Below are 20,951 nucleotides of genomic sequence, written 5' to 3'. Positions count from 1 at the left end.
TGACAAGAACTGGCAATAAATATTTGTTTGTTCCCAATCTCACTATGACTTATGAGTGGGCAAGGTTCTTGTAGATTTGGAACATGTGTCACTGCCTCACAACCAAATATATTAAAAATGCATGAGGCTGATGTATGATTAAGCTGAGATGGAATATCAGCAAAAAATAATTCTAAAAATAAAAAAACTGAAGATTGAAGGAAGCCGAGTCCCGAGGAAATAAAAGAAACTAACAATGAAGTCTTCAGTCGCCAACAGTGAAGCACGGGTCTCCTGATGCATGCTACAATGTTGTATAATCATGACACGAGACATACGAATAACAAGAGAATGCTGGGAGGACAACGCAGATGGTAGATTCCAATATGTATGAGATACAGTTTCTCAAAACCACATGGCTCTTAAGTCTTCACTGTTCCTGAGAGCCAAGCAGGGTTCACTTTATCCTGCCCACAATCCTCTGCACACAGGCATCAGTGATATGAGCCTGGAAATAAGGGAAAAGAAACAAGACACATTCTGTGCCTTTAAGACTATATGAGTTGTTTCTCCCTGTACCTTCCGTTTGTCAAGGAAATTTGTAATTAATCACATCTAATGCTTCTTTTTCTTTTTCATATGTTTCAGATTGATAAATGGTTGAGGGGTAGCAGCAGGGGGAAATAAATGATGACAATGGCATCAGTTTGTTCAGTCTAAAACGTCAGGTTAAAAACAATCAAGCTGTGCTCTTTTCTTCCATATTAGCTCATTTAACTGAATGGCATTATTACATGATGCTTAATGGGCTTTTACTGTTTTATGTAATGATATATTGAAGCAAAATGTTCTATAAATATGCATAAAAGGGTAATTTAATAACAGCCATTTACATGAATGCAAATCTCAATTAATTAAATGTTTTATATACTGCAGTGTGCAAATATACCTTTTAAAGGTCAGCATTAAAACTTTTATTAATATTCATATGTGGATAATGTGTGGTTTAATCAATCTTCAGTGTTTGTTGTCTTATGTTTTTAAGGACAAAACACTACAAAGCCAAAGATAGTCAAAAAAGTAAATAAGATAACAGGATGCATTAAATCACTTCTTGATTTAATAAGTCTGACAGAAATTGTAATAAAAAATAAAAAAATATATGAAATGTGAGTCAGTATTTGGTCAGTTCGACATACTGTGCCTTTCTAAATAAGTTCCCCTCTCATGGGAATAGACTGGATACTGTGTGGGAGCCAGCGGAAACGGAGCCTGGTCATCGGAGAGTCGTCAGGGTTCTCAAACTCAGAAAAGCCCAGATGGTTGAGGATGGCATAGATGCCAGCTCTAGCTGCCACCTGCAAACCAGCAAAAATCATGAATGCATTTCAAACACTTCAACATTAAAAGGAGTAGTAAATGATACACTACACTCTAAATATAAAATATAAAGGCGCATCGAAGGTTCCATGAAGAACCTTCAGTATCCATTGAACCTTTCCATTGCACAAAAGGATCTTTATATTATTACAATGGTTTTCACACTCAGAAAAATGGTTATTTCAAGAACGGTTCATTGAAAGGCTCTTTTGGGGAACCCAAAATTGCTCTTCAATGGCATCGCTGCAAAAAAACCCTTTTAGAACCTTTATTTTTAAGAGTGTATTACATATTTGCATTTTCTGAATATATTTAAGATGGGTATACTGGAAGCTTTACACAAGTAATTTTCATAGGTCTCGTAGCTGTTCACTTAAAGGATGATGGTAAAAAAAACTTCTGTGGCCTTGAAAGAATGTTGCGTTTTCAATTTACTTCACAAATGAGAAAACCCACAAAGTGCTTCACCAGCTGAATCTACCTTAAAAACAAATTTTGGGGCATCATTAACTATGCACCGATATATAGGTTGCGGCCCCTTTAATTCTCGTGCTCCCCCTCCCCCGGAGCTCTCGCTTGCCTTGAACAGCATAAACACAGTTTACACAGCTAATATAACCCTCAAAACGGATCTTTACAAGATGTTCATCATGCATACTTCATGCATGCGTCGGATCATGTGAGTATAGTATTTATTTGGATGTTTACATTTGATTCTGAATGAGATTGATAGTGCTCCGTGGCTAAAGCTAACATTACACACTGTTGGAGAGATTTATAAAGATTGAAGTTGTGTTTATGAATTATACAGACTGCAAGTGTTTAATAGTGAAAATAGCGACGGCTCTTGTCTCCGTGAATACAGTAAGAAACGATGGTAACTTTAACCACATTTAACAGTACATTAGCAACATGCTAACAAAACATTTAGAAAGACAATTTACAAATATCACTAAAAATATCATGCTATCATGGATCATGTCAGTTATTATTGCTCCATCTGCCATTTTTCGCTATTGTTCTTGCTTGCTTACCTAGTCTGATGATTCAGCTGTGCACATCCAGACGTTCTGCCCTTGTTTAATGGCTTGATCATGGGCTGGCATATGCAAATATTGGGGGCGTACACTCTGACTGTTACGTAACAGTCGGTGTTATGTTGAGATTTGCCTGTTTTTCGGAGGTCTTTTAAACAAATGAGATTTATATAAGAAGGAGGAAACAATGGAGTCTGAAACTCAGTGTATGTCTTTTCCATGTACTGAACTCTTGATATTCAACTACGTTTTTTTTTTAGCATTGATGCATTAAATTAATCAAAAGTAACATAAAATACATTTATGTTACAAAAGATTTCCATTTCAACTAAATGCTGTTTTTATATTTTCTATTCAAGGAAAAAGTATCACACTTTTACCACCAAATAATTAAGCAGAACAACTGTTTTCAACATTGATAATATTAAGAATTGTTTCTTAAACACCAAATTAGCATATTAGAATGATTTCTGAAGTTATCATGTGACACCGTTTGAAGTAATGATGCTGAAAATTTAGCTTTCCCATCACAGGAATAAATTACTTTTATATATATATATAAATCAAAATAGCAAATGATTATTTTAAATTATAATAATATTTCATAATAGTAATATTTTTACAGTGTTATTAAATACATGCAGCCTTGGTGAACAATTCTTACAAAAACATTTTTGAAAAATCTTGCTTATGTTATATTTATTTACAGTATTTTATTTATTTCTGTTTTTTAAAGGTCAAAAATTGATTTAAAAAGATTTATTCATTTATTTATTTATTCATTTTTTCCAATTCACAACCATAGTTTTAATAGTAAAAAATAAGAAAACACTAGGTGACTTACTGTATAGTCTTCCAATTCTCTGCTACCCCATCAAACCAAGTTAAAAACCCTTGGCTATAAACAAAGTCTTGACTCAAGAAACCTCTGAATAAGACAGAATACATTTTCAACTTCATATTGACAGACTGAGATTTTCTCATGAATGTTTCATGGAACTTAGAACTATGTTTAGCTGCTGCACAGTGAGTCTGAGGCCATGTTCAGCCATTCATCTTGCCTTAAAGGGCACCTATTATGCAAAATTCACTTTTACATGGTGTTTGACGATAAATGTGTGTTGGCAGTGTGTGAGCAAAACCACCCTAGAATGAGAAAAATCCACCCAGTGTTTTTTTTACAATCTCAATAATTCATAAGCACTGTCTCAGAACGCCCTGTTCTAAGATTGCTCTCACTGTGACGTAGAATTGCGCTAAGCCCCACCCACGTGGTTTGATTGACAATCTGGTTTTAGCATAGAACCCGCCGTCGGTGATCTGTCAACCATCCTCCATTGTTTCAATGACAGCCGGTAATGTCTCCTAAGAAACATAAGTGTTCTGTTGTGGGATGTAATAATGAACATAGTAGTTTTCACTTACTTCCGACATCAGAGCCACTGAAAACGCAGTGGATGGATTTTATTTACGAAGGAAAGGCGCCACTCAAAATTCCAAAATATGTTTATGTTTGCGCGAATCATTTTTTGACTGACTGTTTTGAGAACGAGGGTCAATTCAAAGCAGGTCTTGCTTCAAAGTTAATCCTCAAATGTGGATCGTTGCCTACTGTTCGCGATCCAACGTCACCTCCAGAAGAAGTAAGTGTATTTAATGTTTTTTGAGCAAATAGTAATTTCAGTCGATTTCAGCCAATTCAATAACAAATGCGTCTAAAGTTGTTGTCGTCATAGTAGAATGTCGGTGTATATAATTTAAACCTTGTTTGTATAGTGTGTATCTAACGTACTTAGTAAACGTTATCACAGTAAACATGTACGGCTGAATGCCATACAAAACAGCGGGTCTCTCACTCTCAGCCATTGTTTATTGCCATAGGTATGCAAGTTACGCCCTCATCCAAAGGCAGGGTGGGGATATGCAGCTCATTTATATTTAAGGTGGTACACACCAAAACAGCTCTTTTTAAAACAGGCCCCAAAAATGACATTTTCAAATGGTTATAATAAATTAACTGTGGGGTATTTTGTGTTGAAACTTCACAAATACATTCTGGGGACACCCAAGGCCAATATTACATCTTGTAAAAAGGGGCATAATAGGTGCCCTTTAAGACAAGGTCTACTCCACTGCACCATGGGTGTCCCACTCAAAATTACAGAAAAAAAAGGCTGTAGATAGGCTTGTGTGTTTAGTATGAGTGGTAGGTTATTATACCTGCACATCTTTCTCCAGACTGAAACTGAACTTAAAGGTCCCATTCTTCGTGATCCCATGTTTCAAACTTTAGTTAGTGTGTAATGTTGTTGTTAGAGTATAAATAAAATCTGTAAAATGTTAAAGCTCAAAGTTCAATGCCAAGCGAGATATTTTATTTAACAGAAGTCGCCTACATCGAACGGCCAGTTTGGACTACATCCCTCTACTTCCTTCTTTAATGACGTCACTAAAACAGCTTTTTGACTAACCTCCGCCCACAGGAATACACAAAAAAGGGGGCGTGGTCTTGTTGCGCTCCCACGGAAAAGAGAAAGAGTTGCGTTTGTAGAGTGTGTTTGTCACCATGTCGTCGAAACGCTGTTATTTTCATCCCGCAGTCTAATCACCTTTGTTTGGCCTTCCCAGTGATGCTGTACTTAGAGATCAATGGTTACAATTTATGTTTAACTCGGATCCCGAAAATTATAATTGTGGTATCCTTACTGCAATAGTTAATGTTGGACTGCAGTGCACATAATGGCCACAAGAGGGGACTATGTCTGTTTTCCATGTGAGGTACTCTTCTGAGTGAGTGCTTACATACAATTTCTGTCGCTGCTTGTGGAGATTAAAGAGTTCAGTCTCTCGGGAATTATTGTCTTTTGTGTTCATTCGGCACAACACCACAATAATCCACATGTAAAACTATGTGCAGCACACATTATGGTAAGAGGCGGGACCTTTCCGGGCAAGGAGCGCTAAGCTGCTGTCGAATCACAACACAGGAACCGCTAGCACAATCAGAACTCATTACGTATTTCTGAAGGAGGGACTTCATAGAACAAGGAAGTCATCAGCCCGTTTTTATGACAGTGAAACAGCGGTATACAGATAAGTAAATTATGTGAAAAATACTGTGTTTTTTTACATGCGAAACATGAACATGTTATATTGCACACTATAAACACAATCAAAGCTTCAAAAAAACACGAAAAACAGGACCTTTAAAAGCTTAGCTGCTGATAACTTTAAAACAGCAAACATTATTCTGATGTTTTGGGTCATCTGTAGTGAAAAAAGGCTAATACAGTAAGTCACTTTTTGCTACTTGGATGCTAGCATAAAAGTGAGAGCACATTGTGAAGCAGAAAAATTATTTTAGTTTTTTGAACAACTGGAAACAAAGAAAAGTTATGATGTAAAATGAACTAGAAATATTTAAGATTCTGCATATTTACTAGATCAATGAAATGACTGAAAAAAAAAACTAATTGGCATTACCAAGTGTAGATGTGGTCATAATATCTGATATAACGGAGCTCTGAATTCTCTAACATTAAATTGCAAATTTTTTTTATTTTAGTTAAAATATATATTTTTATTCAACTTAAAAAAAAAAAAATGTTTATGTTTCTTTTTGTTATTTCACAATTCAGGAAGAAAGTATTAGCTGTGTCAATTAGAATACACTCTATTAAGCATGAAAATCATCTTGCATATGATATATTTCTTTTCCTAAAGTAAGCAAGTGAATCAGGCTTCACCTGGTACATCCACTGGCTGAAGGATCGCCTCCAGGAGTCTTTCTTCTCCAGATGGAGGTAGCAGTTAAACAGGATGAGATAAATATAGCGCTCGAGGTACTGTAGGCTCCTTAACCGCAACCACTGAGCATCAGCCTCCGATTTAGCCATCTTAATCTGAGGAGGGAGAAATGCCAGTAAACTCATTGTTATTCCTGTAGTTTCCCTCTTATTTGTGACAAAATGCCGATGCACAACATAGTTTATCAATGAAGATTATCAGTTCAGTTATAATTTTCAAAATCTGTTTACTTTGGTAAGGTTGTCTTGTGGGTGGTATAAAACAGCCTCTGAGATCTACACAAACAGGGCTTAAATTACACCAGTGTTTAAAACGAGGTGCATATTGCTGAATTGACCTTATATTTAACAACTTATGCTCTAGAAAGTCAGTAATCTATTGAATATATCTCAGGTAGACATTTCCACAATACTCTAAAACAAAGAGCCTCCACCGTTTTCAAATTAGATAATTTTCAAAATAAGTTTGAATAAGGTAGGTTAATGTTACATGCAAATGATCACCCAGCAAAGAACCAACTTTTTTCACCTTTTCCATGTTTTATCAACAGAGACAGTAAGGGAGATGACAAGAAAGGACGGGAGAAGAGAAGAGAACAGGATTGGGGATTTGGGTCACTTGCATTAGCATCAAGGGACAATGTTGACTTGTTGATTTAAATCAAGTCACTTTTGACCTGTTATCGCAAGTGCACTACACCTGCCAGGCCATGTCTGAAAGCCAAATATCTTTCAGTTTTTCACGTCAACCTTTTCTTTTGACTCTAATATTCTACAATGGGATCAAAAGTCTGAGACCGCTCATGAAAATACAAGTTAATGATTAATTAAAAATGTACATGAATATCATTTTACAGGATAAAGTTAAAAAAGTACAGACTTTCAGTGTGTGGTCTTCAGATTTTTGGACCTCATTGTATTTAATTAAGTGACAATTCAAGAGGAAATAAAGCAAGTGCAAATTAACATGCAATCCACACAATTTCACAGAATTAATCAAGAGCTTTTGAGGCAGCTGTGCCTCTAAACTAGCCAGAACATGCAAACTCTCTGAGTAAAAGGACTTGCAGCGATGCATTTCATGCAATGTATAAGCTACTGTAACAACTGTTTCATAACTGGCATAATAGGTGATCCAAATGAGTTGCATCTGTGCATCAGAACATATTTCGAAATATAAAACTTTAGAGTTTTGGACCATAACAAATATCTGCAGGGTTTTTCAAAGCAGTCTTTTGAAAGCTCTCTACTCATTTATGTCGCTGTTTCCAAGGCCTTCATGTTTTTCAGCCTCAAATTAAACACATTGAGTGCTTTCACCTAATGCACACATTCAGAGGCACTGCAATGGGCGTTAATAATCTCTCGGTCCCTTTGAGTGCATCAGTACAAATGAGAAAATTGTACCTCTATGGACTTCTCAAGGCTATGTTAGCTACAAAGACACATGCTATGGAAGCAATCTATTATTTAACATGACTCTTAAAATAAGGAGCACTGACTGACTGTCTTATTAACTTCCATTTTTACAGTCGACCTTTCTTGTTGAACTGTATGCGAACAAACACATAAAAATATTACTATTACAATATGCACAATGTGTATATAATGTATTAATCACACTTTACCTGTCTGTAAGTGGATATGATGATTTCCCGTAAATGGTAATGCATGGGTGTCATTGTCTCACTAACAACATCTAGAGCAGCGTCCACTTCTCTCTTCACACAATGGCCATCAGGTAACACCCTTACCACCTGCATCACCACCTGAACGAACACACATGCATGCATGGGTCAAACTTCATCACATATATGATCCAAAAATAATCATTCAATTTGCATTTACAGATCACAGGTGGGTTCATGTTTATTAATTATTAAATTCAAATGTTAAAATATTACAAAATGTTTGTTTAAAGGGTTAGTTCACCCAAAAATGAAAATTCTGTCATTAATTAGTCACCCTCATGTAGTTCCACAACCGTAAGACCTTCGTTCATCCTCAATTTAATCCACCAATTAAGATATTTTTGATGAAATCCAAGAGGTATATGAACCATCCATAAACAGCAATTTAACCACCACTTTCAAGGTCCAGAAAGGTACTAAAGACATTGTTTAAAACAGTGGTTCAACCTTATTATTATGAAGCAACAAGAATGCTTTTTGTGCACAAAAACAAAACAAAACAAAAAGTGACTTTATTCAACAATATCTTCTCTTGTCATAATGAGTTGGCGTTCTGATGTAAAACCTGGAAGTGCTGAATGTAAACAGCGTATGAGAATGACACAGAAGAGAGGATATTGTTGAATAAAGTTATTTTTGTTTTTGCACACAAAATGTATTCTCGTCGCTTCATAAAATTAAGGTTGAACCACTGCAGTCACGTCTACTGTTTTAACGATGTCTTTAGCACCCTTCTGGACCTTGAAAGTGGTGGTTAAATTGCTTTCTACAGACAAGTCATGTACAAATCGGATTTCATCAAAAATATCTTAATTTGGCTTCCGAAGATGAACGAACATCTTACAGGTGAGGAACGATGAGCAATTAATGACAGAATTTTCATTTTTGGGTGAACCTACCCTTTAAGGTTGGCAGCTTTTTACAGAAACATGTCCTCAACATGTACCTCAAACTCTCCTTTGGTGTACTTGGCATCTGGAACACTTACAATCTCATCTTCTTCACACTCAGGAAAGCCCTGCAGGAGACAGGGTCAAGTTTATGAAACTGATTTGAGCTCAGTTCAGACATTTTTCAACTATTAAATCAATGTCCTGGAGGTGAACATTTTAATTCTTGCTTCCTCTCCCCACTTCAACAGCCGACAGCAGAAAATAACCTACATTAATGTGCCACAGGGTGAGAGTGGCAATGACCATAGCTGCAGTAGTTCGGTCTCTACCATCATGACAGTTGAAGATGAAAGCACAGGTAGGGTCTTCAGCCAGACTGCTCTTCATGGCCTCCAACAACTGATCAAAAACCTGAGGAAGAGCAACAACATTTCAACTAAAGTGTCAAATCTATACCATGCTTTAAAATGTACTGCAGGGGTGGCGAACATCCTGGAAAGCCACATCCTGCAGAGTTTTGCTTCAACCCTAATCAAAAACACCTGAACAAGCTAATCAAGTTTTTATCAGGATTGGAGCTGAACTCTGTAGGACTGTGGCTCTTCATGACCAAAGCTTGCCACCCCTGGTGTACTGTCTTGCCTCTTCTTTAGGTGCGCAGCAGTCAGACAGGGGAATCCGTTGGTAGCCGAGTCCTGGATGAATGGTCTTCTGATGGACAAAGAGCTCCTCTATGGTGTGACAACTCCTAAACATCCTCATCTGTTTATCCTGCTCTGTAATTACCTCCAGCCACTTCTCACACCCCAGGACATCCTGCTTCAGTGCCAGCTCCATTTCCTGTTGGCCATTTAGCATTGCTAAACATTTTTCGGTTCTTAGATCAAAGCAGCAATTCTTGCAGGTGAGAATCTTAGATTTATAATGAAATCAAAAGCTATTGTACATGTAACAAAGACAAATATTTAACAAAATGTTAGGTGGACCAAATATTTAATTGCTTGTGTAATGAAATAAGTAAAAAATATGGCCTAAAATAAGACCGTCACTGAGCCATAATATGTACTTACACTTACACTCTTTTTTGACAGGAAGTATCATCTTAAATGGAACCACAATAATTCTGCACACTGAAGCATTCAATGTTTTATAGGTAAATTGCATGTTTCCTTCGTTTCCAAATCAGTCTTTTTGAACAAATCATTAAAGTGAATTGTTTTCATTCACTTACATGAACTCACGCAAATGTTAATAAAGGACAACCCTTTTTTTAATTGATTGACTCAACCAATGGTGTAAATGCTTACACCAGTAGGTAGCAGCAAGCGAGTATCCACGAGTATCCTATCATGTCATTACTTTTAATTTAGTTACACTTAATCTAAAATAAAACGTTGGGGTCAATAAGACTTTATTTTGAAAGAATTTAAAACTTTTATTAATCAAGTAGGCCTATGAATAGATTAATAGTGACAGTAAAGACATTCATGATGATTTCTATTTCAAATTATGTTCTTTTGAACTTTTTATTCACTGAAAAATTATAAAAAACAAATTAGCCTAAGCATCACAACATTTCAACATTAAAAATATTCAGAAAAGTTTTCACCAAATCAGCATTTTAGAATGATATCTGAAGGATTATGTGACTCAGCTTTGCTATCACAGGAAGAAATTATATTTTAAAATATATTAAAACAGAAAGCAGTTATTTTAAATCGCCTCCAAGCAATGTTCCCTCTAAGCTGCGCGCGCGCGTGCGCGTGCGCGACCGCGCAGAGAACAGACATGAAAATCCTGTGTGGGGAAATCCATTTGATTGTCGCTATAGAGTTGGAACCGTTGAATGCGGTTTACAGATTCCATAGAAAGAGAAGCGCGTGTGAGCTGACTGGCCCTGAGCCAAAACAGTCGCGGTAAGAATACTGTCATGTTTGCGGACTAAATACCTCAACACGAGAGGCAACGCGAAACGAAAAGAAATGTGAAATAAAACGCCATGTTTTAATGAAAAGTGGTGGAAATAACGGATGATGGGCAGAATGCTAACAAAACTCTGAGACATTTACAATCACACACCCACCACAGGTGTAGCGTGCAAACTCAAAATACATCATCAGTCATATACCTCTGTTTAAAAAGATTTTTGTATGTGGTGGTGGTGTGGGTTTCAGGGATGTTTAGATAACTATAAAAGAGTTAACGTTCACTTTTCTTAAAAATATTAGATTAGTTATCAGATCTGTTAATGCTTCAGTTTGTTTTTTACTATATAATATATTAAAACAAATGGAAGCATAATACTGTATAATACATAAAATAATACTGTATATCAGTTTAAATACTTAAATATTATATTTTATTATATTATAATGTAAGCCTAATAAAAAATTGATCTCACAAGGGGATTGTTTAGGGCTCCAGCCCACGAAAAATCTTGAAATCTCCTTGTATATAAAATCTGGGAAATTCATAAGCAATAAAAATGTAATTTCCATGGTTTAACACTGTCTGTTGCTAATAATTGACTGTACAAAAACACATTATGGTTGTTCCAAACAATCATTGTAACTGCTCATATTATATTAATATAAATAATTGAACTGACCTGCAGGAGGACAGAAATTATTTTTTAATAGAAAAAATAAGCAATGTGAAAAAATCTCAAGTAACCTAAAATTAAACTAAATGCTTAATTTATTGAATGAACTGCTTGTTTTCAAACATATTATTTAATAAATCACTAAGTTACATCAAGGGTCAAATAAAATAGAAACGGCACATTAAAGTTAAATGTTACAGTTGCATGATAAAACCATTTTTTGTGTGTGTTTATGTTCATTGTACAGGTCTGATATAAAGTATGTTTTTGCTCAGGTGACCAAAATGTGCGCTCAACAGAGAAAAGTTTTGCTCATCGAGAAAAAAAATTAGAGGGAACATTGCCTCCAGCCACTTCTCACACCCCAGGACATCCTGCTTCAGTGCCAGCTCCATTTCCTGTAGAGACGGCCATTTACCATTGCTAAAAATTTCACAATATTACTGTTTTAATTGAATTTTTGATCAAATAAATGCAGTCTTGGTAAGACTTCTTTTAAAAAAATTTAAAACATCTTGTCAACCCCAAACTTTTGAACAGTAGTATATATCTATGGGCATAACCTGTTACAAAACATTTTGGAGAACAGATTCGAGTCACTTGGATGAATCAGAATCCCAACCACTATACATTTCAAACACACATGATGTGCTGCTGCATGCATTAGCATGTTTAGCCCCTGTATACTGCACATTGTTTTTAACTGTACAATGTACTGCATTGTATTTCAATGCACACAGTATATGCATGCTGTACCTACAACAACTTCATCTGGTCCAGTCATATAAAGCCACAGAAATGAAGACTACCCTCTTTAATTCCATTTAATAATACACATTGCTACTACTACAGATCTGCCCTGAACAGAAACGCACCTGGAGCTGCTGTGGATGTTGAACACAGACTGGAATAGGCTGTTCCAGACAGCCTGGCTCTCGTGGGGTGAACATTTGTCCATTTGCTTCCAGCGCAAGCTCCTCCTGCAGATTCAGCCAGAGAATTGTGGAGTGCCCTCGCCTCTGATCTGTCAGGTACGACATCACAACAGTGATAGCCTGAAATGGGCACAAACAAGCTTTGAGTAGTTAGTATTATGCATACAGACAGCCACAATTTAGAAGACTAGGCTGTTGAAATGAGCTTCAGAAAGGATTTACCTCAGAGTTTGGCTGGCCCATTCCATACAAAGCCATTTTGGAAACACGTCTGAAATTGGCCACTTTCATCTCCTTAGCTGTACTGAGCAGATCCGTTGTTAAAAACTCACTGGACACCTTTAAAAAAAAAGCGAAGATATTATTTGCATAAGTGCATGCCTATGTTTTAGGAGAATCTGCTGAGCTAAAGGAGGAGGAGGAGGTCACAGTTTACCTCTGATAAGAGCTGGGCTAGAAAACCTCATGTTAATAAGATTCAGTCTATGCTTATAGTATTCATTTTTAGAAAGACTGATATATCAGATCAACTCAAGCAAGAAAAGGACTATTCAAGGACAAAACATGATGAAAGTGAACAATCAGTATATCGAATCTGCTTGTTCGGAGCACCAAAGTCATGTGATTTCAGCCGTTGGCAGTTTGGCATGCAATCTGAATCATGATTCAATACGCTGATTCATTATGCTCCGAATCTTCCTGAAGCAGTGTTTTGAAATCGGCCATCACTAAATAAGTCGTTATTTAGTTTTTTTGGCACACCAAAAATATTCTTGTCACTTTATAATATTAATATTGAACCACTGTACTCACATGAACTGATTTAAATATGTTTAGTACCTTTATGGATCTTGAGAGAGGAAGTGTCATTGCTCCCTATGGAGGCCTCACGGAGCCATCGGATTTCAACTAAAGTATCTTAATTTGCATTCCGAAGATTAACGAAGGTCTTACATGTGTGGAACAGCATGAGGGTAAGTAATAAATTACAGAATTTTTGGGTGAACTAACCCTTTAAGTAGTATAACTATGAACATTTTAGCTATTTTAATATTTAATATTTATTCTATGTCATCTCAGCAAACACAGAACCTTCCCCTAAGGTTATTGTATGGTTCCCAATTGCTTATGTTTTGGGGAACTTTATAAACTTCATATATACTTTATATTTAGGTTTTAGGCTTTCTATAACCATAAACTAATGTTCTGGGAACCAACAATTCTTAACTGGGTTTGCAGTTGAGCCCTTACCAGAACTCGAATCCCACTGGTTATAAGGTTTGCTGGTGCTGAGAGTTCTGAGGTATCCATGCTGGCCAGCAGTCTGTAAATCCAAGCATTCATACACATCCACTGACTGAAGCTCAGGGGAAATGCCTGTGAATACTACAGAGATGGAGAGAAACAGCAGATAATGAAGAAATGACTCAAATTATGGCATATTCTGACAGAAATGACTGCTTTTATATATGATAATATGGTAGAATTTAGTTAGCAATACCTGATCATGAAGATACGCATTGAATACTAGTAGGTACACATAGCGCTCAAGACTCCGCAGTGTTCTTTGCTTGAAATAGCCTTTTGTGCTGCTTCCCTGCAAACAAAAATGTGTGAATAACACAAATATGTGACCTTCATGTAAGACATTAAATTTTACATTAAAGCAAGTTTTATAGCAGTTAAACACATGAATGTTTCAGTCGAGACCCACTTGAAACTGGAAGTCTTTGCCAATGCCTTCAAGCTTTAGTTTGTTTTCATACACGGCATCTTTTATGTTATGCATCTCTGAACACATAGCAATAGCATCATCAACCTGTGGTGTATACCAAAAAAAGCACTTAAAATGATTTATATAAAACCATTCATTCATTAAATCCTAATGTGTTATGTTTTGTAAGAGGTAAAAGGCTTAGTTTCTATTTACTTTTACAAATGAATACACACTTGAAAGAAATTGGAGCACTTCATGAGCCACGAGTTTTACAAACAGCATTAATACACTCTAACCTCATCAAGAAGTTGTTGACCTTTAGGTAGGCGACTGATTAGCAACTGAATCACTTGGAAATCCAATTTGTGTTCACTCTTCTGCATTTCCTGCCTGTGAAAGAAAAGGAGACTAGGTAGAACTTAAACAGAGAAAATGACCTTAAAACACAATATTATTGTAGAAGAGTGTTATTAGTTCATAAATAATGCTCTTCTTTGAGAAGGTAAACAGTAATTGAAACTGCACTAACAGTGTACTATAGGTACCTGGGGCTCTTTGATGCCCCCTGCAGGTGATGTAAGACTAAAGCTCCCAGGATTAAGCCAAGATTGGTGCGTCCCACCCCCACCTGGCAGCTGAAGAGCAGTGCAGGCAGATGTCTGGAGCTGTCCCTCATCACAGAGAGGTTTGGGGTCTCCTGGTGGCCATAAAGGATGGTGAATTTGTGAAAGAACATTGTTCAAACTAAAATCCAAGTAAATACCATGAATCTATGTCATTCATACCACAAAAACACAATGGCCTGGTTTAGATTAAGCCAGGATTAGGCTTTAGTTAAATTAAGACATTTAAATTGCTTTTATAAACATGCCTTAGAAAAAAATACTGATGTTTAGCTGATACAAAACAATGGCAATGATATGGTTTAAGATATGTCAGTGCAAGTTGCTTTCAGCTAAGACAGCTTAAACATCAATTTTAGTCTTGAACTAGGCATAAGCCTTGTCTATGAAACCAGGCAAATGAGTTAGCCCAATATATAATTGTGTATAAATTTCTGTAACCTCAAAAGAGAATACATGTTCATTTTTGGTTGTGTCAGTCCAACTCTGATAAAAGGAAAATAAAATCAAGATGGAAAAAATGAAAAAAACAAACCATTTCCTTACCATAGAAGATACCTGAAGACATTTTTCATGGTCTTAAGTTAACATTTATAACTTTTTTCTGTGTTAATATGGTTTTCAAAGATTGATGTTACTGGTGACATTGAAATATAAATAAAGTTTGCTGGCTAGCGATGGGTTCTTGGGATGAATTATTGGTTCAGTGACACAAATCATCAGATATAAATAAACCAGAGCTCACATGGAGTTATTTTAAACTTAGAAAGTAGAGGGAGAAAAAAGATATATAATATTCATGGAGGTCTTACCCTGAGTATATTAACAAAGGAATCAAATGTCTCCTCCAGTGGTGCCCCTTCCATAGGGAGCGGTAATCTGTAATATCTAAATTCAACAAAATTCATCATCAATACATAAAACTAAAACATCTAAATTTTAAGACACATTTTCATTCATATATCAGCATACATTTTTTTCATGTTTTAATTTAATTTACAACAGATTTCTTTTATTTTTTTATATGAATTGGTGTCATCGATTATTTTATGTAGACTATTGTTCAAAGGTTTGTGGTCAATAAGACTTTTATTCAGCAAGGATGCATTAAAATTGATCAAAAGTGACATTAAACACATTTATAATGTTACAAAAGAATGTTTGTATGTTGAAATGTTGTTCTTATGAACTTTCTATTCATTAATGAATGCTGAAATAAAATGTATCCTAATTTCCACAAAAAAAAAAAAAAAAAAAAAAAATTAGGCAACACAACTGTTTTCAAAATAATAATAATTAAATAAGAAGAAGCTTCTTCATGTGACGCTGAATACTGCTTTACCATCACAGGAATAAATTAGACTTAAATATATTATTATTACGTTTTTTTACTGTGTTTTTTAAAATAAACTAGGCCTGGGTGAGCATAAAAGACTTCTTTAAAAAACATTTAAAATCTTACTGACCTCAAACTTTTGAAAATTTGAACAAATTTATAATGTACAGTGCTTAGCATAAATGAGTACACCCCCTTTGAAAAGTAACATTTTAAACAATATCTCAATGAACACAAAAACAATGATGATGCAAAAATGAGCACACCCCACTGAAAGTCTCTGGAGCAAAGCTAAATTTTAGACTACAAATGTCTAATTTAACAAGAATTCAACCACAGGTGAGTCTAATTATTCATTACACAGGTGTCCAGCAGACAGTTGACTATAAAAGGGTGTTAAAACTCCTTCCCATTTCATGCTGTCAGCAATGGCACCACATGGAAGAGAAATGTCACAAGACCTGAGAAAGAATATAATTTCTTTACACCAGAAAGTAGAAGGCTACAAGAAGATCAGCAAAGCTTCACTTATCAGTCAGAATACTGTAGCAAAAGTGGTACAAAAAATTTAAAAAAGATAGAACTGCAACCATCTCACAGAGACGTCCAGGTCGTCCACTGAAGTTAACACCTTGACAGGAGCGTCTTCTGATGAAAAGGGTTGAAGAAAATCGCCATGCAAGTTCACTGCAGTTATCTAAAGAAGTAGAAAGCCAAACTGGGATGACTATTTCCCATGACACAATATGGCGTACACTGCAGAGGAATGGCATGCATGGGTGCCTTCCACGAAAGAAGCCTCTCTTAAAACCCAGGTACAAGAGTTTGCCAGGGCCCATGTTGACAAGGATGAAGACTACTGGGACTCTATACTCTGGAGTGATGAGACCAAGATAAATGTTTTTGGAACTGATGGCTTCAAAACTATATGGCGTCACAAAGGTGAGGAATACAAAGAAAAATTCATGGTGCTGATCTGAACCCAATCGAACACCTATGGGGAGTTCTGAAGAGACAAGTTGAGCATCATTCTCCATCCAGCATCCAGTCTCTAAAAGAAGTCATTCTTGAAGAATGGAAAAAGATAAATGTTGAAAAATGTTGCCAACTTGTTCATTCCATGCCTAGAAGACTTGGTGCTGTCATTAAAAATCATGGAGGCCATACAAAGTACTAGATGTAGTAGTTTTTGTTGTGGGGTGTACTCATTTTTGCATCAGCCTAATTTGAGTAAAATTGAAAAATGTGTAATTTAAGTTATATTATTAACTTTACTTTCATGTTATAAGTTAAAGAGATGTTATATTAAACTTAGTCTTGTCAACATTTTGGAAATTGTTTTTGTGTTCATTGAGATCGTTTAAAATGTTACTTTTCAAAGTGGGTGTGCTCATTTACGCTGAGCACTGTAATAAAATATGAGGAAATACCTGTGTAATGGTTGAGTGAAGAGAGGTCTTTTGTAGACCTCCTCAGTGACATGAATGTCCTCCTCTGACAGAATCTGAACCTGCTGAGGTTCATCTTTAAAATGCTCAATGTCATTATAGACATAGAACATATTTTCACTCAGCTTAGCAAAGTCACACAACTGGAGAAAATCAGAGAATTAAAAAACTGACATGGAACAGACACTATGACATCTCATCATAACAGGATGGCAGTCGATCCTGCTCTATAACTGACCTCTTTTCGGATGGAGAGCTCTATTTGCTCTGCACTGAGCTCTCTGTCCAGGTCATGCAGGTTCTCATGGAGGTTTTCTCTTCTTCTGGGAGTGTACGGAATAAAGTCTCCATCTGAGCGGAAGAACACCACTGGCTCCTCCCTCACGCAGAAGAAAATCACCTCCTGTACACATATTTTGTGAAATAAACAGCAATTCATCTGAGATCATTATTTGAAGGCCTATCTGCAGAATATATGGTAGTCAAGGTTTGGAGTTTGGACAGAACAAAATAGACTTTGGGACCCCAAAGTGTACTGTATTCATGAAATGTGCCACATTGCCTTACATCCTACTCAAAGGACCACTCACTAACCTCACAGCCATCAATCTGCAGTCTCTGGAGGACCTGTTTGAAACCATTCAGGCTAGGTTGGCCCATTCCAAAAAGGGGGTAGTTTCCCTTGACCTTGCGGAAGTTGGGGGCCCCATGGCTTTTTGTAGTATTTAAGACATCAGCTCTATTGTATACATCCTGTATCATAAAAAACTCCCCCTGGACAATATAAAACAAGTCATAAAACTTATTTCATCGTAAACGACAAGAAATTTCCATGCACTGATTTACATCTCATGGTCATTGCTGCATTACCTAATACATCTTGAGGCTTTTCAAACAAAAAGCACTAAATATTTAGTTTAAATCTCAAAAAAACATACCAACACTAGGTAGTGCTCAGGCAGCAGGTCAGATATGCTTCCCATCGAGTAGTTGGAAGATTGGATCTTGTCATGAATCTGAAACTCTTCCCTGCAGTTATTTCTGTATAGAGACAAAACTCATAATGTTTTTGAAATGGTATATATTAAAAGTCCACAACTGATGATAGTACATGTTTGTCTCATCCTTTAATTCAAAGTGAAGTTGTTGATGGCATCCACAACTGTTTTCACTCAAAGAGTAACACACAGGCGTGACATTTTGTGCATAAGTGGGCTCTTACGGTCAGTTTTAAAAAGCATCATGTTGCACTTGTCACTTACGTGATGACAACAGGGGCCACCTTGTTTGTGATGATGGACTTAGCCTTGCTGTTACGAATGTTCACCGACTGCAATGAGCGCCTGTGCTCGGCCATGCTGTTCCCTTGGTGATCAGCCTGGTGTGTAGGTGCAAGGGGAGCAGCCTGGGAAGTTGCACTGGCGCTCGTACCCATAATCTGCACAGAGCTGGAATGAGGATTTATACTGTGACTAATATAAAGTAAACAGGCAGACATGTTTGTCATTTTACATGGGGTTATTTCTAACATTGGCACATTTGCCAGATGCACTATGTGCAGTGGGACCACAACAATTCAATTTCCTTCCTCTGAAACACCAAAAAAAAAAAATAATAATAATAATAAAACACATTATTGAAGCTTTATAATCACTTTAAATATGTTTTACACCTAAAAGTAAGTCAGTAAGTCAAATTGAATGTGCATAGCATCTTTGTCATGTTATTTGATTGTTAAATTAATGGCTTACGGTCTCACAGCTGTGCCGCGTGTGTTCACATCCTTTGTTTTTTGCATCATAGTTTAGGAAGAGTTTAGGTCTCTCTTTAAGTGTAAATCCCGTCAGAACAAACTCAGTTTCCTGCTGCTAGCAGAATCTCAACATAAAAAGCCTTTTGTTTCAACTCAAACCACCACTGAAGTTTTGCTGGTGTCTTTTCTTCTCTTTCTCGCTCAGTGCCTCTCTGGTTCTCTTCTCACAGTGACAGGATAACAGTTCCAACCCTTTTGGGGGCCACAGAGAAATACAGTACATCTGGCAACCAGACGACTGTGTGGGCGGCTCCAGACATTCACAAGGACAGCCCATTCAAAGGCCATGACGGAGACATTACAGAAAGCCAAAAGTGAGAAGAAAGATTGCCAGATCAAACATTTCTGATGCCTTTGCATCTACTCAAAACAACTGAACGTGTTTGATGTCAGAGTAACGAAGCCCAAACGTATCTCCTCTATGGATTTCAGTGATAATGCAGTTAATTAAACAAATCCTATTTTCCCCTCCTCCTCTTATAAGATCGAGTTTGTGCCAGAGAGATATCACTGGGAAATATATGATAGCTCTGTGAATGTCATTAGGACATTCCTGCCTTATGTTTATATAACTGGCTGGTCTTTTGAAAGTTTGGGATACTGAGTCGCTGGCATCAAGAGCAGGGCTTGATTTAAATTCCAGTTGTGTCTGAGTATCACGGTCACAGAACAAAAACAACAACAAAAAAACTCTAAATATGGATGGGAAAGGCCCCGGGATGGATTTGTACAAGGCTGCACAGATCAGTGCACAGATATTCAGTGAGTAGGAGTAACCAGTGATTGGCACGTCCTCATTCACGCTGAAAAATTAGGAGTTTGAAAACCGCAATTGACCACATTTGTTCATTTAAGATTTCAATCCACATCACATTCTGAATATGAAAATACTGAAACAATGCAGGTACAAACATAATTGGCTGTGTAACAATTAGACACTGTAACATTAAAAGGTTTTATAATCCATCAGGCGAGTCAAACCAGGGACCTGTTACAAGATATTCTCTGAACCAATGCGTAGTGACCTTTGATAATAACAATAACAAACTTCAGTTTAATTATTCTAAATAAGTGTTAACTAATTGTACATTTTCAATTAACTACCTTTACAAACTAGTGCTACTACAAGGCAAGATTCATTTGTTTAGGCCTATGGATCGCGACAACTGTATCAGGGTCAATGACGTGATGGGTCATTTTTGTCCTTAATAGTAATAAAATATGACATCTAAAATATGTAAGGTAGTACAACTAGATCTCTTTTATTGAATCCAAAAGGTTTTACTTATATTTTGCTACATATAAAGGTATTTTAAAGATTTTGAAGTGTCAAAAGGTAATTCGGTTAACAAAGGCCAATAAAGCCATTTCTTTTGTAAATAAAATATCTTAAAATGTATTAAATGTATATATTTTTATTCTGTCATGATTTTATCACATCGTATATCAACATAGTGCAAAATGGTATAAAAATTATGTGAAGTTGTTGCTTTGTTATGAGAAAGAATGTCCAGAAAAATTCATTTCATTGATGTCATTCGGGGTAACCAATATACAGGGACCATTTTGGATCAAGTCATGCAGTCAATATCATGTGACAGGATGTGACATCATTTAAACACCTGGTTGTGAACGAAAGTTACTCTCTCTTAACTATTTGAAAAATTCTTGTTTTCACTTGCTCATACGCA

At 36.3% G+C, this 20,951-nt stretch overlaps 1 protein-coding gene across 1 annotated transcript; it reads right to left on the bottom strand.

Annotated features, from left to right (window-relative positions):
• Positions 1-19,245, bottom strand: pald1b (phosphatase domain containing paladin 1b). The gene is made up of 21 exons (XM_067385317.1): positions 19,199-19,245; positions 18,710-18,895; positions 18,386-18,488; positions 18,042-18,221; positions 17,686-17,850; positions 17,430-17,590; positions 15,476-15,551; positions 14,586-14,737; positions 14,337-14,430; positions 14,038-14,142; positions 13,825-13,920; positions 13,575-13,709; positions 12,546-12,662; positions 12,264-12,443; positions 9,429-9,626; positions 9,057-9,197; positions 8,840-8,911; positions 7,831-7,971; positions 6,143-6,298; positions 1,179-1,337; positions 1-487 (listed from the first exon to the last, which is right to left on the bottom strand). The coding sequence occupies exons 1-20, from the start codon at positions 19,243-19,245 to the stop codon at positions 1,188-1,190; spliced, it is 2,655 nt and encodes an 884-aa protein (XP_067241418.1). The 3' UTR covers positions 1-487; positions 1,179-1,187.
• Between the last annotated feature and the right edge of the window lie 1,706 nt (positions 19,246-20,951).

The sequence above is a fragment of the Chanodichthys erythropterus genome, chromosome 5 (assembly GCF_024489055.1).
Source record: "Chanodichthys erythropterus isolate Z2021 chromosome 5, ASM2448905v1, whole genome shotgun sequence".
NCBI lineage: Eukaryota > Metazoa > Chordata > Actinopteri > Cypriniformes > Xenocyprididae > Chanodichthys > Chanodichthys erythropterus.
This window is presented reverse-complemented; position numbering and strand designations above follow the sequence as displayed.